The sequence below is a fragment of the Sorghum bicolor genome, chromosome 3 (assembly GCF_000003195.3).
Source record: "Sorghum bicolor cultivar BTx623 chromosome 3, Sorghum_bicolor_NCBIv3, whole genome shotgun sequence".
Classification (NCBI taxonomy): Eukaryota; Viridiplantae; Streptophyta; class Magnoliopsida; order Poales; family Poaceae; genus Sorghum; species Sorghum bicolor.
The window spans coordinates 65,656,396-65,681,907 of record NC_012872.2 but is presented as its reverse complement, the minus strand read 5'-3'; the positions used below and the strand labels follow the sequence as shown (position 1 = coordinate 65,681,907).

Genomic DNA, 25,512 nt, shown 5'->3' with positions numbered 1-25,512 from the left:
ATGGTTTTGTAAAATAGAAAGTTGATTATCCCTTGATTTTCGGTGGCTATATATAGCCAACTACTGACACTGGCTATCTGATTTTGTAAAATAATAAGTCTGTTGTACGCTTCTTTTTTTAAGAAGTTTTTTATTTTACAAAATAGCTAAACAATATAATTTGACTACTAATTTTAGCTAAGCTTTTGAAGTTGCTCTCAGGGAGTTGTATCTTCTCTTTTATTTGAAGGAAGGTAAGAAAAATATTGGTGGTCATAAAAAAAAGAAGATGTAGTACTGGGGAACTACTGAAGTAAAAAAGTATAGCTATCATCTGCATGACAACCTTATGGGAATAGGAGGATGCATTGGGAAACTGCTGGATTTAAAAGATTTGTGTCTCATAAATTACAGACAAATTATATAACTAGTTATTTTATATTTATATTTAATGTTCCATGCATGTGTGTAAAGATTTGATGTGATGAAAAAATTTGAAAAATTTTGAAACTAAACAAAGCCTCAGTAATCTTTATACTCCTTAATTACTACTAGTACTTTGTAGATAGGTGTGTTGATTTGACAAATCAGTAATCTTTATACCATCTTCAGTTACTACTTTGTAGGTAGGTGTTTTGCATTTAACGAGCCATCAAAACGTCTGGACGAGGACGACTAACGCATTTTTTTTTCCAAAGCAATGATCGAGAGCGGTCACTTTACGATCGAGAGCGGTCATTGCACTTATTTAGTTTTTCCACCTAAAAACATTTTATTTATTATAGAGCACTAATATAGATGAAAAAACTAATTGCACAATCTAATTATAAAGTACGAGATAAATTATTTAAACCTAATTAATCTATAGTTAATCATAATTGCTATAATAACCTGCGTATGCTAAATTGCTAATAATATATTAATTAGACTTTCATCAATGAGTTTCTAGACAAACTATATAATTTATTTTTTAATTAATCTATGTCTAGCTGACATATCTGATATGGCTTTGTGCACCGAACATTGGTTGGGAGTTTAAAGTGTTAAAGTTTGACATGTAGTATAGCATTACATTATCTGATAATTAGTGTCCAACTATAAACTAATTAAGCTTAAAAAATTCTATCTTGTAAATTATTCTCAAATTATTCTCTAGCAATGTTTTTATCTATATATTTAGTTTTATAAATAATTTATATTTAATACTTGTGAGAGAGTTAAAGGTTAACAAAACCAAACAGGATGAGGACACGACATGGAGTATCAGAAACTTGTCATTTCAGTTGAGCCTATCAGTATCTTAGCTACTCCTAGGCCCTAGGCTAGCACTTTCGTTCGTTTGTGACAAATATTATTTAATTATGGACTAACTAGAATCAAAAGATTCGTCTTGCGATTTACAGATAAACTGTATAATTAGTTTTTACTTTCGTCTATATTTAATGCTTCATGCATGTACCGTAAGATTCGATGTGACGGGAAATCTTGAAAACTTTTTGCTTTTTGGCTGAACTAAACAAGGCCCTAGCTACGGAGAACAGAGCATCGTGCGCACACTTGTCACGGCCTCCAACTTGGACAGCCGGATGGCAGCGTCGTTGGCCGAAAAGTTACAAGTTACGACGACTTCCACAGTGGATCGTCCAAAAGTAGGAGCCCAACTTTCACGTACCCCAAAAGGTGAACTGCAGAGCGAGAGCGGCCACATCACCCGCATTTACACGCCAAAAGCACACGCTCAATCGCTGCCAAAACGGCACCCAAGCCCCAGGAAACCGACACGTCGTCACGGTGACCGAGTGCACGCCCCGGACGACGCCGCGTGGCGACGCAAGCTCATGGCCACCAGCGCGCGGACGCCAGCGAGCTGATGGTGGCGGCCGCGTCGGCGTCGACTCCAGAAACGTCAGTCACGACGGCGTGGAGCTGCACCTGGACCTCGCCCGTGCCGCCGCCGGGCGCGTCGAACAGCGTCTCGATGTCGTCCTCGAAGCGCACGCTGTCCGGCAGCGCCAGGCCGCGCAGCAGCTGGTCGTCGGGCGGGCAGCCGCCGAGCGCGCGGGCGCGGCGGGCGGGGTACCGGGCCTCGAAGTCGGCGGGGTCCATGCACAGCGCCGGCAGGATCTCGGCGATGGCGTGGTCCACGTCGTCGGCGTCGCGGAGCACGGGGCCGGGCGGCAGCGCCAGGGGCTCGCCCAGCTCGTACCCCGGCTCGGCCTTCGGCGTCAGGAGCGGCGGCGTCGGAACCGGATGATGAGCCTTGGGCAGCGGCGGTGCCTCGTCCACCGGCTCGTCCTTGGGCTTCAGAGCCGGCTTCCGCTGGACCGCCGGTTCAGGCCGCCGCTGGTCGTCCTTGTGCGTGTAGTTGCTGGTGTCGAAGTTGGTGACCGCGGCGTGCCCCCGCAATTCCAGAGCTGCAAGGTCGTATGCTCGGGCTGCCTCCTCTTGGCTCCCTGCACCAGAAGAAACATCCAAGAGGACCAGGGCCTTGTTTAGTTCACCCCAAAAAGTAAAAAGTTTTCAAGATTCTCCGTCACATCAAATCTTACGGCACATGCATAAAGCATTAAATATAGACGGAATCAAAAACTAATTACATAGTTTAGCTGCAAATCACGAGACGAATCTTTTTGATCTTAGTTAGTCCATAATTGGATAATATTTGTCATAAACAAACGAAAGTGCTACAGTACCGAAATCCGAAATCTTTTCGGAACTAAAGAAGGCCCAGCCAACAATTCAGAATAGTACATTCCGTGGGCCTTCACAAATCACAGCAGCAGTGGCATGCACAAAGGAAAGCCTATTGCAAGAATCTCAATGATCTTCAGAACAAAAGGCAAATAAAATAAATCATCCAAGATCATACATTGCCATATAAGAAATGAAGATATCAGAATGCAAAATGCAAGTTAATCCAGACGGATAAGACTGCTGAATGCACGATCCTGTAACAGTGATCCTGTATACATGGTCTTGTAATTTTTCGCGGTCAAGCCTTTGGACCCGTTTTTCATTTAGAATACAGTGATCTTGTAACAAAAATGCGGCTTCTTGCGATCATCAGCACTAGCAAAATACAGTGGAAAACCAGGACAAGAGATACATACCGAACGTCCCCAGGTAGAGGTATTTCTTGCCGCAAGCGTAGCCGATCCTGGCCTCCCACCTGCCATTATGGTGGTGCCTGCGAAAGTGCGAAGCAAAACTCTCATCAGAACTTCCCTAACTCTCAGCAAAACCATTCAGATTTGCTGCATGGCTTCACCGAAAAGAGTGGTGACGGCAGAAAACTGAAGATAAGAAGACAAAAACTCCATCCTAGATAGTGGCTTTGCTCAGTAAAGAATTGCTAGCTGGGTTGGAAAGATACAGAGATCCAGTGATATAGAGATACAGTGATATGCTGATCGGCCTAAGCACCGTGTGTGTTCGTGCTTACTTGGCCACTCCCCTGTACCCGGAGGCGCCCCTCGAGAAGCAGCTACTCTTGCGCCGCAGAGTGGCTAGATACGCCTCCCTTGTCATGCGCTGCATCTTGTCATGCTCATGCCTGTACGATTCCAGCTGCATTAATTTACCACCGTGAGAGTTTGGCCTGGTTTAGTTTCAAAAAATTTTGTAAAATTTTCCAGATTCTCCGCCATATCAAATCTTTAGACACATGCATGGAGTATTAAATATAGACGAAAATAAAAACTAATTGCATAGTTTGGTCGGAATTAACGAGACGAATCTTTTAAGCCTAGTTAGTCCATGATTGGACAATATTTGTCAAATATAAACGAAAGTGCTACAGTATCGATTTCCAAAAAAAATTGAAACTAAACAAGGCCTAGCACAGTTAAGATTATATTAAATCTTTACTAGTAAGCAAACTACTAGTACTACATTACTGAGAGGAATTCCATTACTGAGACAATGACAGATGCAGACTGAACTATCTCAACTTACAGGGAAGTTGAGAGTGCTGTCTGAGCCCCAGTACTTGAGTGCTGCGAGATCATAAGTACGGGCCGCTGCCTCCTCATTGTCAAATGCTCCTGAGAAAAAACAAGATCAAAAAAATTAATTCATGTATAACTGCCATATATGCAAATACCTAATGGTTTTGTGTTGGAGCACGTTTCTTAGGGGCCCTCTTGGAATTTAGGATTGAAAATTTTAAAATACGTAGGAAAAACACATGAACGGGATAAATGCATATGCAAATCAGAGAAATAGCCAAGAATTTTTTGTTGGAATAGATGTTTGAGTCAACGGCCAAAAAACACGTTGGTTTTTATTGTGGAATCAAACACCAAAAAAAAAAGATCCTAAAATTTTCATGTAAGCTATTTCTACAAACCAAGTTTTACCTCTCTCTCTCTACCGGGCTAATACTAGAGGGCTGTTTGTAGTCGCAAGAGTTAAAGTAGTCTAAAGTTCTAAATTTTAGACAGTGGGATCCAGACAGGACTTTAATCTATAAGAATGAGAATCCTACATTTTTTCCAACAATCCAAAGGGCCTTAATTGTGCAGCATAACAGGGGACAAACAAAATACAGTCCAAGTCCTTTCAACTTTATCCAAAAAGCATTTTTTTTCACCGCACTTGATCTCTCTTTTTTTGTTGAAAAGATGGGATAAAGCAGTTTTTTGCAGATTCCAAAGCCGAAATCAGTCAGAACAACGCAATGCAGTTCATTCGCAACCAGATCAAATAATTGCTGAATCATAGCGTGGGAAAGTTTATGAGCTTTTTTACAGATGGGAAAGTTTATCTTGACTCACCCAGATAAACTGTTGGAAGCGAGGCGACAATCAGTCATGGAACATCCACGTATCACACGAATGTCGAGGTAGCCGAGCACATATAAAAAAACCAAAACAATCAAGGAAAAAAACAGAGAATAATGTCAGCACATTTTGCTACAGCGTGAGAAATCAAACAAATGAAGATCATAGAAGAGATAAAAAGAATCATTTGTTCATCAGAGGGACAAGTAAACAAAGACTCCACCTTGCCGGCCCTTCTTGTTCTTGGTCCGGCTCCAAGCGTTCTTGTCCCACAGGTGCGCCTCGTACTTGCCCGTTCCCCTGTGCCTGCAGCACCAACGAACGCAACGACGCGACGCACGCTCACTCAGAAATCACAAGCGCAGAACCCAACCACATCGCGGACGAAGAGGAAGATTGAAACCTTGGCCGATCACGCACCTGGTGACGCCCCTGTAGATGGAGCTGGTCCTCCTCGGGGTCACCGCGGCGCCATTCTTGGCCCTCCTACGGCTGCTCCTCTGCTTCTTGCTGCTGCGCTTCGGCGACCACGGCGGCGGCACGTCGCAGGAGGCCGAGGAGGAGGAAACGCAGGAGAGCGAGGAGGCGGCCCAAGAGGAAGGGGAATGCGGCTTCGTCATTTCCAGTGTGGCCCAGGGCAGGGTTAGCCTGGAGCCCTGGACGGCGGCGGCCTCGCTTTCCACGGCTCCAGGCCCGTGGCTGTTGATCGCTCTCTTTGCCTTTGTTTGGACGGCTTGGTGAGGGTGGTACAGCGACCGCAGTGGAGAGTGGAGACTTGCAGTGGTAGGTGACTGCTTGCTACTAATGGCAAGGAGATGGGAGGCAGGTGAGGAGCCTGCCAATATATGGGGAGAGCGGAAAGCCGGAAAGAAATGGCCGACCCCCACCGCCAGTAGAAGCAGAAGCTTTTAGCATCCAGGAGGATTATGATTAGCTAAAAATATTTAGCTAGTAAATTATTACTCAATCCATTCTAAATTATAAGATATTTAATCTTTTTTATATTAAATTTAGTCACTTTTTTATTTAAAAATTTACGTAAAATATTATTTCTTTTATAGTGGCTTAGTTTATTAATAAAATTTCTTAAAAATGACTTAAATTTAATTATGTTTGCATAAACTTTTTTAAAAATAAGATAAATGGTGAAACTTAGAATTTAAAGACAAACGATTTATAATTTTAGAAAGAGAAAGTAACTTTTTCTTTGATATATAAATATTTTTAATTTGTTTTAAACTTTAGGGGCGAGCCTAGCCGGTCGTCCGGGTGGTCGTGTGGTGGCTCTTTCACCGGGAAAAAAAACAGGGCATTGTCTAGTTCCGAAAAAATTTCGGATTTGGCTACCGTAGTACTTTCGTTTTTATTTGATAAATATTGTCTAATCATAAACTAACTAGGATCAAAAGATTCGTCTCGCGATTTACAGACAAACTGTGTAATTAGTTTTTATTTTCGTCTATATTTAATGCTTAATGCATATGCCGCAAGATTCGATGTGACGAGGAATCTTGAAAACTTTTTGGATTTCGAAGTGAAGTAAACAAGGCCTAGTACTGAGCAACCTCGCTAGGACACCGTGTAGGCTGTATAGTTGACATGTGGGCCTCTGTCTATTTATTAGAGTCATTTTACTAAAAATAATCTCTACGAATAGAAGTTATCGAAGCTATAGATCATTATTTTCACCTTTTTTTCAAGCAAGTCTAATTAACTCAACCATAAGCATACAGTTCCTTTTACTATTAATTTCTCCTTGATCATTACGTACGACTCTAAATGACTCCAAATAGATGGAGGGAGTAATATTTTTCATTCACTACCCTGTCCACCACTCTTTCTAGAAGCTTGGACGATTAACCATGTTTGGTTCTCGCCCGTCTCATGTTGTCTATACGTGACTAGGCATCTTTCGTCAGTGAGACCAAAAACTCACATATTAATTTTAATTAGCTAACTAATCATTTTAACATACATGATAATTTTGTAGTTTCAGCTATTTGTCTAGAACAGTCTTTGTTTGATATGGTAGATGACTTTTCTTTTAAAAACAGAGTTCATCCTGACAAAGCCTTAGTGGTGCCCCTTCCCTTCCTCCTCGTGCCTCTCCCACTCCCCCTCTCCTTCACCGCCCCCTCTCGCGTGCGGATCCAGAAGGAGTACAAAGGTGGATCATGGAGGTGGATCCCGATGGCCACCATCAGATCCCACGAGGAGACTGGGTCCGGTGGTTGCGCGACCCCTACAACTAGATCCGGCGACAGTGTGCCCCCTACGACTCTCCCACAACCACCAGCGCTCCTCCCTCGGCGGCGTTAAGATCCGGCACCCCTCCCCCAACTGCAGGCGACGACATTCGGGTAGGGACCTATCCAGTGGCACTCCTCCCCCAACTCCAGCGTTAAGATCCGGTAGGGGCGGGAGGGACCTATTCGGCGGCGGATCCATAAGGCGTGGGGCAGATCTAGGGGCTGCCCTGGTGAAAGCCCAAGTTTGGTTTTGGTAATTAATGACACCAAGTTGCTAATGCCTTGTGTTTAAGTGATTTGAGTTAGGCATAGCAACACATGTGATGAAGGTACATGGTGGCATGGAAAGGTGGCCACATGATTACAAAGAGTTGAAGCATGATGTGGAGATCATGATGATAGACGAGGAGCAAAGTTATCAAGGCAAAGGTATAAACATAGGGTTTTACTTTTGCCGGTCTAAGATGAGTAAAGAAGTGATTGACCGGGTTTAGGATAGATAGCCGACTATCAAGAGGGGAAATCACGGTCATCTCTCGAATCAAGTGCTACTAGGTCCATATCTTGAGCATATGCATTAGGATCTAGTAAAGTGCTAACTTAACTCCTTTGGTGAAAATGTTTGTGAAAAGCTAACACACTTGCACTTTGGTGGTGGACACTTGTTGGTGTTAGCACATTTACAAAGGAGGTGGAGTTCCTCTCGGCGGGATTCGGCGCTTTTGAGAAAAATAAGTGTATATTTTCTATTGCGCCGGTGGAAATTTTGGAGAAGTCGCGGGAGTGTTTTCTCACTGAGAAACACTCACCGGACGCTGAGTGCGGAGGCACCGGACGCTGACCTCAGCGTCCGGTGTGCTTGACCCTTCTAGGGTTGAGCACCGGACGCACTCTGGTAGTGTCTGGTGGTTAGCGTTCGGTGTGAGGGTTTTTGCAACCCTCTCTGCGCACGAGTCCGGTGAGCACCGGACCGTCCGGTACCCATCGTCCGGTGAGGTCGCGAGTTTGACAAACTCTCTGCGCACGAGTCCGGTGAGCACCGGGCCGTCTGGTGCCCATCGTCCGGTGTGTTGCAGGTAGCCGTTAGAAACTGACACGCGAAATCGAGGAAGGACACGTGGCCAACTCTAGTGCACCGGACGCAGGGTGTCGAGCGTCCGGTGCTCACTTAGTAGCGTCTGGTGCCCCCGTTTTCAGCCCAGTGAAAACAACCAACGGCTAGTTTTCTTGAGGGGCTTATAAATAGTTGGTGGCCGGCTTTGGGAGGTTCTCTCTTGCACATTTGATTACTTGAGACATACATTGAGCTAGAGAACACTCCCTCCACTCATCTCCTTGCTTGATTGCTCATCCTAGTGATATTGAGTGAGATTCAAGTGCATTGCTTTGAGAGTTGCATTTAGTGGCACTTGATTTTTGAGTTTGCTGCGGATTTCTTGTTACTCTTGGGTGTTTCCCGACGCCCTAGACGGCTTGGAGCAGCGGTGGTGTTGAGCTCGTGATTGGAGATTGTTTCGAGCCTCACCAAGTGATTTGTGAGGGGTTCTTAAGCCTTCCCCGCGGGAGATCGCAATTGGCTACTCTAGTGGATTGCTCGTGGCTTGGAGGATCCCCATCTTATGAGTGGATGTGCGGCACCCGCTGAGGGTTTGGCTTTGGATTGCCAATTAGCTCGTGATCCATCAAGTGGGTGTATCGCCACAACGAGGAGTAGCTTGCCGGGAAGCAAGTGAACCTCGGTAAAAAATCTTGTGTCATCTCTTACCGAGGATTCTCTTGTGATTGTGAGTGATTGATTGGATATATTTCTACTCTACAACGTCGGTATAACAATCACTCTCCTCTCCTTTACCTTTGTGTATACCTTCTAGTTGTGCTTTCTTGTTGTAACTAGTGTTTAGCTTTCTTGCTAGACTTGTGTAGGTGGCTTGCATAGCTTAGTTGTGCTAGTGCTAGAATAGCTTCGCCTTTTGTTTTACTAATCAACTTGTCTAGTTAAAGTTTGTAGAATTTTTAAATAGGCTATTCATCCCCCCCTCTAGCCATTTGGACCTTACACCTGGCTGTTATGGCACACAGAGACAGCGGCTGTGGTGGCACGCAAGTGTGATAGCGTGAGGCTCAAGCCCAGGTCCAGACCTAGTTAGGGTTGGACTGTGGGCTTTTTCTTTTCTTTTTCTTTTTCTTTTTCTTTTTCTTTTTTGATTAACTGAGCCGGGTAGCAAACCGCCTTAAAAAATAGGCCATTTATCGTGACCTTTGATTCGAGGCGGTTGCAAAAACCGTTTCGGTTAATCGTTTTTGCCCACTTCTGTAAAGATTACTGTAGTAGTGAGATTTAAATAATATTATGCATCCTAGTGAAAAGAGTCTCGGTCCCTCCTTGTTTATCTCGTATAAATAATTTATATTCTCTTGTCAAACAATATGGTTTTATGGCTTTGGAGTATGCTTACACTTAAGACAAATAAGCACTTCAACATTAATATGTTGTTTCTCATATTGCACTTGGAGAATCTTTTAGGCACTTTCCTTGTACCATCATGTCTTGGCCATTAATAGGCTTTCTCTCATGTCGCAGGAAGGATACAAACACTCTTCTTTGAGTTTGGGTTGTCTCTCCATTCAACGGTTATTTTGTTGACACACACAATTATTGCACCCCACATATGCAATGATATAGGGGAGGCTTTCATTTGATGCAATATGTGCAATTGTCATTTGAGGGCATATTTATGAAATTCATTCATATGCACGTATTAAGGGGAGCCTCACATATATAATTGAATCCAAATTTTGAAATTTTATATATCATTTATTTCTTTATCAACCTTTAATTGAGGGTTGCAATCAATCACAAAAAAAAAAGAGAGAGAATTCGTGCATCTAGGTCCTAGATGGGTTGTTTTGATGGATCGAATAACAACACGAGTAAGGAACTAGTGAATTTCATGAGAATTGCAGCTATTCCATGGTTCAAGATAGCTTTTGTCACCAATCCAAGTCATTGATCTCTTCGTCCAATCTTCACATCAACCAATTAAACCAGGAGGCAAAGGAGGTGATCAAGATTAGAAGAGAGACATACAAAACCGTAGACTAACTCACAAAATTATATAAGATAGGCAGTAATTCCTAGCTCCTGCTTGTACTCTTGCGAGTCTTAGTCCATCTTACCAAGCTGTAATGTCAAAATGGCTCTTCACAGTTTTAGTTGGGGAGCTCTCACTTCACTCTGATCTTTACTCTTTACTCTGCCAGTAATGAATCAAGTTTGTCATTAAAAAAAAACAGAAACAACTGTGACCGTGGTTAATGAAATATAATTCATTCATTCATGGGTTTGGTGACTAGAGAAAGGGGATGTTTAGTTCTCCTTTCATCCAAAAAAATCTAGATTTTGATCCATCATTTTGTATAATAAAACTAAACACCATGTAATTTTTTTTAACAAAATTATTATTATTCTTCATTTTGGATTTTAGCCTTAAGAGGCAAAAAAAGCCCAAAAAAGCATCAAAATGAGAATAATAAATTCTGTATTTTGGATAAAATTAAATATAATTTTAAATATTTTTACATTTTTCATTTTATTATTTTAAAATAATTGATATTTTATATTGTATTCCATATATGTGGAAAACTGTCCCTAAGCATAGCAGAGAGCTCGACGAATGGGTACGTTGCCTGCATGGGTTTACGTGAGTGCGCGTGGCGACACTTGGAGTTGGACTGACACCACGTCAACCCATGGTGCCGATCGGAGGTGAGCCTTTTGATGCTAAGGTCTTAGCGACAGCCACGTGCACCTGTATCCACGCTGCAGGGAAGCACAGACAGGCAACAATCGCGTGTGGAGCGTCTGTGCCACAAAATTCTTACTAAAAATTTTCAAGATTTATTATCATATTAAATCAAAATATTAAATAAAAATAAAAAATTAATTATATATTTTTTGATAATTTATGAGACTAATCTTTTAAATTTAGTGAATTTATATTTAAATAATAATTATTAAATATAAAAAGTATTGTAATAACTTCCTAAAAAATTTCGCGAACTTAACTGCACATCGAGCTCATGACCAGGTATTGCGTACTACTCCCCATATCTCAAATTAAGCGTCGTTTTCGGTTTCCGTAACGCAAATTTGACTCGATTTATAAAAAATACGTGTAATATTTGTATCTCTAAATAAATTTATTAAAAAAACTAGATTTAAAAATCTTTTTAATAATACTAATTATGTAACATTAATATTAATATTAATATTTTTTTAATATATATTTAATTAAAGTTATTTTTGAAAAGTGAGAACAACAGTTATTTCAAAAGGAGGGAGTATGCAGCATGCTTCGATTCACGCACGGTTCAGAGAGAGAGAGAGGGGGAGGGCCGGAGGGGAGGAGAGGGCGAACTCTCTGCGCCGCAAGCTGACACGTACAACCGTGTGGGTACGTACGTGTTGTGTTGTGGACAGAAGGCACAAGTATACTTTGCTTATTTTATTTTGGCCTTGTTTAGTTTACCTCTAAAACCAAAAACTTTTCAGGATTTCTCGTCATATCAAATTTTGCGGCACATGTATAAAATATTAAATATAGATAAAAATAAAAACTAATTACACAGTATTTCTATAAATCACGAGACGAATCTTTTAAGTCTAGTTACTTCATGATTAGATAATGTTGTTAAATAAAAACAAAAGTATTACAGTGTTAAAATCCAAAAACTTTTCGAATCTAAATAAGATCTTTATAGATGTACATCACGTCACATCACATCATGTATTTATCACCAACCCGTGTAGACGGGAGATGATGCTAAGATAAGAGTACAGTACAGACTAAAGTTTAGGTCTCTATCATATTAAATATTTAGATACATATATAACGTATTAAATATAAACTATTTAAAAAATAAAAAAAATACATACTAAGACTCATTTACAAGACGTAATTTTTAAATCTAGTTAGTCTATAATTAATAATAAATTAATTTGTAAGTGCTACAGTAAAAATATGTTAAAAATAAATTAATTAGGTTTAATAAATTCATCACCCTCCTTGAGCCACCCATGTGACGCCGTCCATATACATCCAAACACCGCCTAAATTGTACCGTGTTTGAATAAGGAATGGACTGAACACCAGTGAACTCCTACAACAGAAAAATAGACCTTGGTTAGCTATAATTGTGTTATTTGTTCTACAGCCGTAGAAGAATCACTCTTTCATCTATTTTTGGGCTGCTCTTTTTACGATCTCTTGCTGGAATTAGATGCATTTAGATATGAATAGTTACAGGTGCGTAGGGTTTGCTCCGATCCGAAACGGGGGGAAAAAATGGTCGTTACTAAATCTTTGTCGAGTGTTGACTGTTGACGGACGCTGCTGCAACGAGGAGATGATCACTTTCCTGAGGCGCATGCGAAAGTGTCGAGTGTGCGGATGCAGATCATCACTTCATCACAAAGCTGGAGCTGGGCCGGCACCTGATGCCGAGCCCACGTTTCCTCGGCACCTCTCCTCGCGCGGAACAAGGCCGGTCCACTTGGACTTTCTCTGACAGCCTGAGACCTCCTATAGCGCCCGGCCGGTCGATGGGTCCAGGGCCGACACTTGGCGACAGCCGAGTGCGGGAGGCGGAAGGCCGGAACCGGAAGCCTCCTCGCCGTGGTGGGGATGGTGGCAAGTGGCAACCGCGCGATCGCTGTGGGGTTGTCGATCACTTGTCAGCTCACGTCCAAGGCCTTGTTTAGTTCACCCTAAAAACCAAAAAGTTTTCAAGATTATCCGTCACATCGAATCTTGTGGCACATGCATGAAACATTAAATATAGACGAAAATAAAAACTAATTACACAGTTTAGCTGTAAATCACGAGACGAATCTTTTGATCCTAATTAGTTCATAATTGGATAATATTTGTCACAAACAAACGAAAGTGCTACAGTATCGAAAACTTTTCACTTTTCGGAACTAAACAAGGCCCAAGACGCGCGATCAAGCTCACAGTGAAGCAGGAGAGCACCACCAGCGGTGGAATGAGGCGCAGCCACTGACACCGGAGCAATCATTATTCTGCCTGGAGGTGTCTAGTGCTAGCTCGCTCGAATGGCCGAGGAACTTTTCCCTCTATGACGATGCATGGAACCAGCTACATAATCAGTGCCTACAACAAGTTAACCACCTCAGATCAGCGATTTCCTTAAAACCTGACGACCGCCCAATAATCTTATAGCCAGGAGGCATGGGACGCGATGATGATGCCTCTCAAAGCCTCACGTCACGTGAAGAGGCAGAGCCAGATACGCATGCATATGCTTTGCTTCCCCGGCCCTTTCTCTATTCCAATACAATACACTAATACTAGTACTTAATCGTACATCGTCACCACCCTGCTTGGTGCTCTAGCTAGCTAGCCATTCCTACTGGGCTGGTTTAATTAATTTATAATTTGTCTAAACAAATAAAGCAGTACGTGCCGGCCGAATTTTTAAGCGCAATGGCTTATTAACAGTATTTATATCTTGATCGGTCATAAGGAACAGGCCGGCCTTTAGCCCTTAGTATTTGCTTATTAAGCTTCTCCTGTACTAGCAGCTAGGAGGTAGCTAGCAAGCATATATGCATGCCCTACGACGACTACGATATGTCATTTCGAGGAAGCAACTTTAGGCATCCAGCAAATGACGAGTGGCCATATATCCAGTGAAGTCAAGGAGGACTGCAGGACTAGCTAGGCAGCATCAGTAAGCACTTGGCGCCTTGGGGATTAAAGAGTTTTTGTTTAGATGGTCACCATCATTCTGCCACCAAGCCACTACTACGCTTTATTGTATTGCGAGTTTTGCGCTTGCTTTTCTTTCGTGATGATTGATGAATATTGTATTGTACTGTATCACCATATATCGCTGTCACTCTGTATACATTATTAATTTATTATTGCCAATGGTACGCATGACGCATAATTTAATGCTGACAGTCACAGCTCGCTTCTTGCCGTCTTGCCAAGTCTCCATCATGTCCCACGAGAAAGTTGCACCACCACCGGTCGGACAGAGATTTTTTTTTTAAAAAAACACACCAATCAGTCAGCTTAGAACGAGTATCGAACAAAAAATCCAATTTACATTAAATGCATTAGCAAATACTCTGCGTATTGTTTATTGAGATACATTAGTAAACACTCACATACATTAGCATACACTTAAATATATGAAAGTAAACACTCACGAGCCTATTCGTTTGTCTAAAAAGTCATAACAAAAGTATTGTTCTCTGATTTATTGTAAGAAAGAAAATATCATTGGCTAACGGAAAAAGTACGAGTTATAGAACAAGTGAACGAATCCCACATCTTCGCCTTAAAAAAACTACTATGTACTAAAAGAATAATATAGTTAAATTCTAGAATAAAGTTTAATAATATAACGTCAAGGTAAGTATTTGAAACCGTGCAAAAAGGTGCAAATTGAGCCGTATGACGTACGAGCTTAATAATTAATATATATATTGTTCCTAACTCTTACTAAGAAACACAATATACATCATCAGGAGGTGCTCACGATTATTTACCGTGGATATTGTTTGTCTAAATGTCAGTTTATGCAGTTTTCATGGTGTGCACAATAAACAAAGGTTGACCATATCGGTTAGACGCTAAACGATCCACAAAGATACTCCATAAATTATGAAAATAGCCTAGACAAAATGAGGTAATTAAACATGATTAAATGGGTTAAACAACCGTTTTAATTACCGTGTAGTCAACAGGAGAATTTGAGCCGAGCCACCACATTAGCTGATAACTAATAACTAATTAAGAATGTAAATATGTGAAGGGGCTAGGATTTAGTTTCTTTACCCAAAGTTTTTTCTTGCCAGAGTGCTTATTTTTACATGCACAAATATATATACTTGCTAGCACATTTAATTTTTACATGTAGAAATATGTACTCAATTTAGGCCTTTTAACTTTATTATGCTATTTAAACAGTATACACAAAACAATATATTTTAGTGGTACTATATAAAAATAGTTTAGGTTGTTTTTGTATTTATTAAACATTGTCTAAATGGTAAACAAATAAGAGTAACCGACTAACTGCAATTTGTGTTTAAGATAACACTGCCAAAAAAAGAAAAAATGGTCCAAGGATGCGCTGTCCCGATTATATTGGCAAGGGATCTAACCTAGAACTTCCAAACTCTTCGTTTTATACTACCTGTTGCATACATACCGAAAAGGCACAAAGATCAAACTAACAAGTTGGCATCTCGGAAGTTTGTTTTAGTATGGTTTAAGGAATCTAGAGTGGGAAGTCTCTACTCCCCCAGATGCCATATGCATATTACTTATTAGGAAAACTTAAATTAGCCATACACACAAAAAGAGACTGCTAGCAGCAGTATAGAAAGATATTTCTGATCTCCATATTCATGATCTTTATTTCTGGCACGTATTTTTACAAGATTTAATCATCGTATATATAAACTTCCGAATACATAGGGACCAAGAATTGAGTTGAGAAAAATGCTCACCCATGTTTTGACCAAACCACACGCGCGCAGATGTTTTGAGACAAAGAGAATAACAATAGGATTATAGGAAGTTGTTTGCCTTATATAAAAAAAACTATAATCTTTATAGAACACGTAGATAATCTTTGACATCCTTATACTAAATAGGGATACATATCCATGTCACTAAAAGTATAAGGAGGTTTAATTTGGAGTATGTAAAAGCAATAATTGGGCTAGTCCAATGAAGCTACAAAAGGAAAGACATAACATGTTGAGCCTTAAATATAGTGGTCATATAAAGGGGCTTGATTGATGAGCTCTTTGCTACTAATTTATCCGTGGTAGTGGTTTCATGGTTGAAATGATTCGTAGAATAGATTTAGGAGAAACTAGTCTATGTTTCCAGCTCTTAACTCCTACGTTCCAACTAGTTCACATAATCGACGTAGAGTCAATTCTCATTAATATAGTATTTGATATAACTCCTCTAAAGATTCATCGTGGAAGGTGCTATGGGATCTTTGTCAAACATGTTAAGTCTCATCGAGAATGGATCGCAATTTAGTCATAGGATATGCAGTTAAGGCTAATGTCTCTCTTGTTGCCTCCTTTTGCCATTCAAATGAAACATTGTAAGGGCGGTTCCTACATTGACTTATAAACTAGTTCTAAATATATTATTTTATATTCTAATAGAAATGAGAGAAAAACTATCCAAATACTTTATAGACACCATCTACACTTGCATCTAGCCGTGTCGAGAAGATCTTGGCCTTGTTTAGTTCAAAACAAAAATAAAAATCGTCACATTGAATCTCACGGCACATGCATGAAATATTAATATAAACGAAAACAAAAACTAGTTGTACAGTTTGTCTGTAAATCGTGAGATAAATCTTTTAAGTCTAGTTAGTCCATTGTTGGACAATAATTATCAAATAAAAACAAAAATACTGCAGAGCAGCCAAAACCAAAAGAATTTGAAGACTAAACAAGGCCTTATTTTCCAAGCCAGGAAAAGACAAAAGCTTGAACCCCATTTCAATTCTATTTTTTCTTATTCTGCTGGTGGGGCCCACGTCTTAGTTCTTATAGTTAACCATGTACAGCAGTTTTATTAAGGCTTTAAGTTAGCGTACTACCACTGCTGCTTAACACCAAACAAGATCTCTCAAGCCCCCGGTTTCCTCGCACACCCAACCAGCCACCACATGGCCGCCTCCTCCCTTTCCACCTCCGCCCCTAATGGCAGATGCTAGGCGGCGGCGCCCTTCTTGAGAAGTAAAAGGGAAAGATTTTTGCCGCCCGCCCGCGCCCTGCTAGGGCGCTCGGCCTCGGTCGGGCCACGGCCACACAAAGCGCCTTCCGCCTTGTTGCCTGACCCACTCCTGTTCCGTTCGAAGGCCCCAGACCGACGCAAGGCGCCGAGGCCAGTGGTCGACGCCCGCGGCGAGCTGAGAGGCGGTGTCGTCACCGACTCCGGCGCCGGCCAGGGTTGCGCGTCTCACGTGCAGGTAAGGTCGCTTCTTCCCTTCCCATGCCTCGATTGATGATTCATAATAATATTGACCCTTTTTCCCATTTTTATCCGTGTTGGGTTCAGTGGCAGCGGCCTGATGGCTCCCCCCTGTATTTTGGATCTGCAGGTTGTGATCTTTCTGCCCGTATATGTGCGATTTGTCTTCGCTTGATCTGAGTGACAGTAAAGCGGAGACCGGCTAGCGTTGTTCCTGAAATCTGTTGATTGATGGGGAGTCAGACAATGGCATCACAGGCTGGGGGAGGTGGTGGAGGCGTGGGTGGCAGTGGCGGTGCCGGCGCAGCGCAACGTGGGCAGATGCAGAGCCTGGCAAGACAAGGGTCTCTGTATAATCTCACCCTTGATGAGGTGCAGAGTCATTTGGGAGAACCCCTTCACAGCATGAACCTTGAGGAGCTGCTGAAGAGTGTCTTTCCTGATGGCTTGGACCCTGATGGTGGCACCACCAGCCAGTATGAGCAGAGTTCGGGCCTCTATCGACAGGGGAGCATCACAATGCCGCCTGAGCTCAGCAAGAGGACTGTGGACGAGGTGTGGAAGGGCATCCAGGATGCACCAAAGAGAAATGTTGGGGAGGGTGGTCGGCGGAGGCGGGAGCGGCAGCCGACGCTTGGGGAGATGACGCTTGAGGATTTCTTGGTGAAAGCTGGGGTTGTCACCGAAGGATATCTGAAGGACTTGAATGACGTCGGCAATGTGGAGCAGGTCGGTAGTGCTGGGGCTGCAGGTTTGACTGCTGGGGCACACTGGTTAGACCACTATCAGCAGCGGATTACAGCTATCGAGCCCCATCAGCACGGGCAACATAGTTTGCCAGGTGCTTACATGCCGGGCCAGTTAGCCCTTCAGCCTCTGAATGTTGGGCCAGGTGCTATTCTGGAGTCATACTCTGATGGCCACATTACTTCACCAATGATGGGTGCACTTTCTGATTCTCCAACGCCTGGTACAAAGCGTGGTTCCCCAGGAGATGTGGCAGACAAGTTGATGGAGAGAAGGCAGAAGAGGATGATCAAGAATAGGGAGTCAGCTGCTCGTTCAAGGGCTAGGAAGCAGGTTGCAATATATGTTTCCTGCCTTTCTATGTTTTAGCTAATTGATTGAGCTAGTTTTTCTTGTGATCTGTGAGTAAAATTTTAGAAATGATGACGCTGTTCTTCTTAAGCCTGAGTATTACTTACTCTGTATTTTCAACAGGCCTACACTAATGAACTGGAAAACAAGGTATCTCGATTAGAAGAGGAGAATGAGAAGCTAAAGAAGCAAAAGGTACTTTATTTCTTCAATACAATAGTACAATACCATCAGAATGTCACCCTCGTTTTGCTAACAAATGACTTTCTGCTTCTGAATGGGTGTCATTTTACCCTTATTGACATCTGCCTCTTTCTGTCCACTTTTAAGACTTGCATTTATCTAAACATCCCTAAACCCCTTGAAGGTTTTTTATTTTCCTTTGTTCTATCCTTTTTGCTTCCGTTGCTGGAGATAAACCAAATTCAGGTAGGTATACAAACTAAGATCTGATGTTCCACATGTGTTGGTTGATCCAATTATGAGATTTGTGCTGTTTGTCCCTTCAAATATTTATTGAGGCTCGAATAGCAAAGGGTAATTCTAATTCTTATTTACAGTTTTAGCTGCGAGTGTTTTGAAACCCTTCAGTTAATCATGAATAATCAATATTAATATACAAATTGTTCCCTGGGCACAATTAGGTGCACCGATTCGATTACATTGGCTAGTTTACTAATCAAGTGTTTTGAAACCCTTCAGTTAATCATGAATAATCAATATTAATATACAAATTGTTCCCTGGGCACAATTAGGTGCACCGATTCGATTACATTGGCTAGTTTACTAATCATTGACTAGTCGGCTATGTCTCACTGGCAACTTTGGCTTCAGCCCAGCAGTATCTCTGGCCCAGACCACATTACCTTGGCTTGTCACCAACTATATATACTAACACAGCTGCAGCTTTGTTTTCGAAGTAGCCGATCTTCACGCACTGCCTGTAATGGAGCAAAAGTAGGAAAGGGAAGTTTCTCCCACCCGACACCTCTGTCTACAGCTTGCCACACTGCAGCCACCTCCGCTTCCATACTGCGGTGCACCTCCGTCTCCTTCCAGCATAGGTCCATGCCACAGTGTGTTGCACGTATGCCCCGACCTCTTCTCTCTGGTTGCCGGTTGTTTCCTCTGTCCTCTCTGCAGTCTGCACCCTGATCTGTGTGATAAGCTTCTCCATCTAGTCTCTACTAGATTTGCAGTCAATGATACTGGGATAAACTTCTCCATCTAGTCTTGCAGTCAATGATACTGGGATAGCCAACCAACTAGGCAATAGGTTGCCCTGGGCCAACTATTCAACTAGGATGGCTAGTCCTAAACTAATTGTGACTCACAACTAGCCAGCTAGTTGTTCCCAGGTGACTAGACTCGATTTACAATTTGGAAACACTAATAGCTGCTTATCTTTTATTTACGCAGTTACCCTCAAAAGGCCACCAAATGTTATTATACACATTCAAAGTAATCATATATGGTGAATGATGTGCCAAAAAAAATGGATAAACATGTTCATTTAAATTCTAAGAGAGCCATTTTATGTTCTTGCTGGATACAACAACAACATTCTGATTTACTGTCTTGCATCAGAAGGGTGCATTCCAAGCCCGCTATATCTAGCTCTAAATTCTTAGGGTCTGATTGGTTGCCTGTATAAGCTCAGGCTTGCACAGTATACTGCATAAGATTCGGTCATATTACACAATGCAGGTTTGCACAACCCGATGAGCACACAAAAATGAAATATTCTCATCCCTCATACTTCTACTAGAAACATGAGACCTCAACTCGAACGTGGAGGTGACTACATGCAATTAAAAGTAAACAATCAAACACAATTTTATCAAATGTTGCTTGCCGGTACAGAACATCCAAACGCCAAGACATTGCATACGTTTAGGTTATGCTGCACAAGGTCTAATGTAGGCTAAGGCTAATGCAAACAACCAATCAAGCCCTTAGAGTAGAAGAGAACTATAGCTCTATGGACATATGATGTGTATTTATAATAGAGAGCTCTTGGTTGCTATTATCATTTGTTTGTGGAAACTATATTTTCAAGTTTTTCTAGATAACTCAAAAGTTTTTAAAATTTAAGTTCTACCAGTGTAATTTGGATATTTATATGTTAAATAGTTTGCAAAAATGTCCAGGTTTGAGTTCTGTTTTATAAAACTGTGGGTTCAGAGTTCAGTCATTTACACAGATGAGTTAGTGCCATCATAACTAATGTTCTTTTCTTTAGATGCTATTGTTGATGGGTGATATGTAACTAGCTATTCAAGTTTGTACTTGACATCTTGGTCTTTATTGCTACATCTTGATGACCACTCGATATTGGTAACTCAATAGTTTATACAGCCGCCTGTTCATTCTTCAGTTAGTATGTTTGTAGCCTCAATCTCAAACTTTAATTTCTATCCAAGTGATCTTGTTTAGTTGGTTGCAACTTTTTGATCTTTTATTTGGTGCTTATGGTCTTAGATGGCTATTATGTTACTGAGTAATTTCGTCTTTCATATTGTTGTAATTTTATCAGTGAATGAGCAGGTTGAAGCAATTTCCTGACATCGTATTCTGACAATCAATTTCTCATGTGCCAAAAAATAAAAATAAAATAAATCAAAACCAAGACACTGGTGCTCTACTACTGATGCAAATGCTTAGATAGTTGCAAACAATCTGTTGGTCTGATTTCTTGGTTCTTTTATTTAATTCAATACAGTTCCCATGGTAGGTAAGTAGGTTCTTGTATTCGTGTACTCTGATGGAGTTAATGATGGATTCTGTTGACTCACTTACCCTGTTCTGTGTTATCTTCAGGAGTTGGAAAAGATACTTTTCTCTGCGCCTCTTCCGGAACCCAAGTACCAACTCAGGAGAACAGGCTCGGCGACTTTCTGATTGTATCCAGAATATCTTGTTTCGTAGTTTTTAAGTCCTGTGGCTTGTAAGTTTTTGCCTCGTCGGTTTAGAATCATTTGCTAGCTTGGGAGTTTTTGCTTATCCTAGCTCGATGGTTTGCTCTCTCCCTCAGTCTCTGTCTAGACTAGCAGGAGCCTAGCATGTGCTGTTCGAGGCCTTGCTACTAGCCTAGTATGTAAATCTGCAGGACACATGTAGGTGGTCGTAGCTTGTTTACATGGTGTGAGTTAACCCTGCTCTTGCATGTGTGATATTCTGTGCTTGCGAAGCTTGCATTGTACCAGATGGATACATATAACTATGAGCAGTATGGAAACCCTTTGGTAATCTTTCCATCACCTTGTATTGGGTTATAGTGACAGGAGTCAGTTTCTTGATGCATCTTCTGGGAGAATTGCTTAATACTGAATTCTTTTATTTGTCGAAATGCTTTGCTGGGCACAAGGAATCACTTCATGTGTACGCCATTGGGTCATCCTTGCGGCCTTGCCGCATATCTGTTTGGAAATTTTTTTGGTCTAACTTGTGAAGTTGTGGTATTGCAGTTGGTCCGGGTTACTTACCCTGACCCCACTGCATCATATTGGGTCTGATTGGTTACCTGGTGACCCCACTGCATCAACTTGTGGAGCCCCGGTCTCGTGCTGATTAAGCCTGTAAGTGTTCAATTATATGCTGGTGAAACGTCGCGTACAGCCCGATAAGATGCTGATGTGTTTCCTTCTGAAAAATGGTGTTGATGTCTCTGTTTTAGTAGCATGAAATGTCAATTGTTTCAAATACAGATCGAGAAAACCCAAAACCAAATGCCGATTCTGAACCTCGCATTACCAGGGCCTTGATTTCAGATGTGGGTTTAATTTAGTGACTAAATTAATCATGCTCATACCTCATAGGAGTACTACCTTCTGATGCGCAAATCGGATGATTCATATCACATAGAAGTGTAGAACAGTGCGCTTTCCTGACACATTGCGAATTGGTTGGGAACCGTGATAGGCTTCGCTAAACTCGCGTCAGATGCGTAGTAAGTACGTTTTGATTCTAAGAAGGCGTAATCTAGTTAGTGTGGGTCGGACTGCGTGGGGAGCAAATGGTCAAGTCCTCACCTTTGGACGAGGAGGAGCGAGGGTGCGAGGGAATTCACTGGGAATGAGCGCTCAACTTCCTCCGCCGACGGCGAGCGGCAACCGCCTCGCGGTCATCGCGTCCCACTTATCATGCCCTCCGCTCGGCAGTCCGGCAGCCATGTCCGGGGAGAAGGAAGCCGCCCTCGCCGCCGAGCCCATCGCCACCGGCACCCCTACCATGTCAGCTCTCTTGATTCTCTCCAAATCCTGTACCGTCAATTCGATTTCGTAGCGTCATGAGGGAGTAATTAACTTCGATTTGGTAGCGTGACGGCGAGTAATTCGTTCTAGTAAAATAAGCAAAAGCAGAGAGTACCCTGGGATTTTGGATCCTTGGTGTTGGACTTCGGTGCGGAGCTGTGCTGGTCCCAATGCGAGGGATGGTTCGTCATTCGTGTAGTCAGGATCGTATTCTGTTGAGGTTGATAGATTTTATAGGAGACGCCGATGTGCTTAGATTATCACTCAATTGGGTGAATCAAGATATCCGAATGCAGTATGTCCATAGTGCTGATTCAGATGGCATCATTACCTAAGGGCCTTGTTTTGAGGTATGCAATTGAAACCACCAGTCCACCACATGCAGGAGCAGGAGCAGGAGCACAACCTCCTCTCCTCAACCTCAACCTCCACAGGAGCTCAGTTGTCATAAGACATAAGCTCATTAGTTGGGCCATGTTTAGTTACCTCACATCATCTAGGAAAGCAATCCCACACATTATGGCATGGCATCTGGTGGAATTTGTTATTGAGCTCCTGAAAATATATCATTGGCTTGGCAACATTCGTTTATCCGTCACGATGCACTCATCCTATGGCTAGTGAAACTTGCAGAAATCTTCAGATAACTTCGCTGCATAGCAGTCCCTGTTAGCTAATCAAGCTTCGGCATCATGCTTGTTGCTTAGAAATGTGAAGTACATGCTAATTGCTAACTTGTGCTAAATTCAAACTTCATTATTTTTTACTAGAAAAAGCATCGGTGTTGGCTGTTCTGGTAATTTTTGTATATGAATACTATTTTATCCTCTTCACACATACATGCTCCATTCACATGATTACCTCTCTGCCTTTTGTAGTTTTGACAAAATTATTCGGAAGGAGATCCCATCTCAGGTGGTTTATGAGGATGAGAAGGTTAAATATTATCTATGCTATCAGGATAGAGTGCCTACTGTTTCTAATGCTATAAATGTACACTTTTAAATTAATGATGCCTCTGTCACCTTGGTGCTATGGTGATGTTCCTCCTTGTCTCCTTGATATGCCATTCGTACAAACTCAAGAACCACTTATCCGTAGACATTCCTCCTTGAAATTCTGGGCTCCAAAATCTGGGGAAGTTTGCATCTCTATCATCCTTGCTGCCATAGCAGAGGATCTCGCATTCAAATCTTTAATGCTTAAGAAGGAAATGAATCGGTCTATGCTCAAAAAATTGTGCTCCTGAAATAACACCTTCCTTGGCAAGCCAACAACCTTCAGAAATGTGTCTTTATGGATATCAAGAATCAGATTGAAATATTAGTGTAGTATGTGATTACAGTTAAATTTTTGTGATGTCACATTTGTATGCCTATAACTGCAGGTTCTTTCATTTAGAGACGTATCACCACAAGCTCCTACACATATTATAATCATTGCGAAGGTTAACGATGGGCTGTCTAGGCTGTCGAAGGTATGCATATTCATCTATTCCCCATCTTTATGGATTGTATTTTGCCAAGTATTGCGCCTTGTATGCTGACAGCTTTTATCGTGGAGTACTAGATGTTTGAAATATGATCGGTTTACCTTATGCTTTGAATGTTAATTGATACATGGACGTTTCTATGTTCATGAATGATTATAACACTTCCTTAATGATAGTAGTTTTCAGCAAGTCACTAATTTTTGTGGTAACAGTTTGTCATAAGTGTACCAATACATATGAAGGTTCATTTATCTGTCCCATTTATTTTATTCCATTCGTTTTTTTTTGGGCAAAACATGCAAATGGACCCACCAGTTCAGTCCTTGCCATGATTTGTGCCATTTGTGGCACAAGAGCTTTTGAGGTTGCAGTGAGTAGAATACAAACCAGCTTTATGCAAAGGCCCATGGTGGCAGGAACCGGTGTTTGAACCTTGGCCAGTCAGCCCTTAACTGTACTAAAAGCTTGACCAACTGAACTAAGCGTGGTTCCCTAACACGAGAGCTTTTTAGAATCATGACTTGCTAATTATCATATTCTGGAATATAGCAGGCTGATTTTCAGTACACTGTGAGGAAATCTTTATCTTTCTCCACAAGCCTGACTAGAATAAGAAACTATTAAAATATTTCGTAATTCACCACCTCACAACCATTTATGTTTTTTTTTTATCACCACAACCATTTATGTTTTGTGGTATTGCTATGAAGACCTTGCCTCTCGGCACCCTGCACCTCATAGGCTCATAACACTTGAATATAAAGGACAAAATAGCAGTTTAGGACTTATTTAGGGATTCAAGGTTCTTGGCGCATATACTGATGCACAAATAATGTACAGTAACTGTAATGCATTGCTGTGCTTGTTTCCAGGCAGAAGAAAGGCATGTCGAAGTTCTGGGCAGTCTCCTGTATGCTGCAAAGATTGTAGCAAAGCAGGAAGGGCTTGATGATGGCTTCAGAATTGTCATCAACGATGGACCCAAAGGAAGTGAGTATCGGTTCACTGATTCTAATAGAACCCATCTTGTTGGTGCCCTGGTGGTTTCGACTGATTTTTGTCTTCTGTTATTACGTAGCGCAATGGGTCTACCACCACCTGCACGTTCATCTTCTCGGTGGACGGCAGATGAATTGGCCACCGGGATGAGTTGATATTGCAGAAGGGACTTTACTCCTGTAGAACTATTGTTGTAAGACCCAGGCAAAGGGCTTCGTGGGAGTGGGACATGTTGTACACTCGTTAGGAATTCATAAGTCATAACACACCCTCATGCGCAGTTTGCTTTGTGTTGCAAAACTCGTTTTGAGTTGGAGTTGGAGAACAGTCATCCGTAGACGCTGCCCCCTGTTCCTGTTATGATTCCGTGTGCGGAACCCACCCGTTTCGTTGCTCTCTGTTATCCGTGTTAAAAGAGCAAAGGATTACCAGCAGTAAATCATGACCTGTTTCTCAATTAATACCTGGCGGTAGTCTAGTACAATGTTTGTCTAAAAAGCCATAACTGAACTATTCACTAATTTATTGTGAGAGAAAAAACATTACTTGCTGATAGAAAAAATATGACTTATAAGCGAACAAGCCCCACAACATCTAACAAGAAACCGGACAAGAACT

General features: G+C 41.8%; 3 protein-coding genes across 4 annotated transcripts; 2 read left to right on the top strand and 1 right to left on the bottom strand.

Annotated features, from left to right (window-relative positions):
- Positions 1,453–5,547, bottom strand: LOC8082424 (AP2-like ethylene-responsive transcription factor At1g16060). The gene is made up of 7 exons (XM_021457810.1): positions 5,181–5,547; positions 4,984–5,066; positions 4,755–4,763; positions 3,934–4,022; positions 3,422–3,546; positions 3,090–3,166; positions 1,453–2,432 (listed from the first exon to the last, which is right to left on the bottom strand). Exons 1-7 carry the CDS (start codon positions 5,378–5,380, stop codon positions 1,816–1,818), a joined length of 1,200 nt encoding a protein of 399 aa, XP_021313485.1. The 5' UTR covers positions 5,381–5,547; the 3' UTR covers positions 1,453–1,815.
- LOC8082423 (ABSCISIC ACID-INSENSITIVE 5-like protein 2) lies at positions 16,679–21,449 on the top strand. 2 transcript variants are annotated; one of them, XM_002458620.2, is made up of 4 exons: positions 16,679–17,050; positions 17,183–18,132; positions 18,274–18,345; positions 20,971–21,449. In XM_002458620.2, the coding sequence occupies exons 2-4, from the start codon at positions 17,284–17,286 to the stop codon at positions 21,049–21,051; spliced, it is 1,002 nt and encodes a 333-aa protein (XP_002458665.1). In that variant the 5' UTR covers positions 16,679–17,050; positions 17,183–17,283; the 3' UTR covers positions 21,052–21,449. The 2 variants fall into 2 exon arrangements, with proteins under 2 accessions (XP_002458665.1, XP_021312577.1); XM_021456902.1 differs by having other exon boundaries at positions 17,140–18,132.
- Positions 21,795–25,295, top strand: LOC8082422 (14 kDa zinc-binding protein). The gene is made up of 5 exons (XM_002458619.2): positions 21,795–22,382; positions 23,282–23,339; positions 23,791–23,880; positions 24,768–24,885; positions 24,974–25,295. The coding sequence occupies exons 1-5, from the start codon at positions 22,093–22,095 to the stop codon at positions 25,042–25,044; spliced, it is 627 nt and encodes a 208-aa protein (XP_002458664.2). The 5' UTR covers positions 21,795–22,092; the 3' UTR covers positions 25,045–25,295.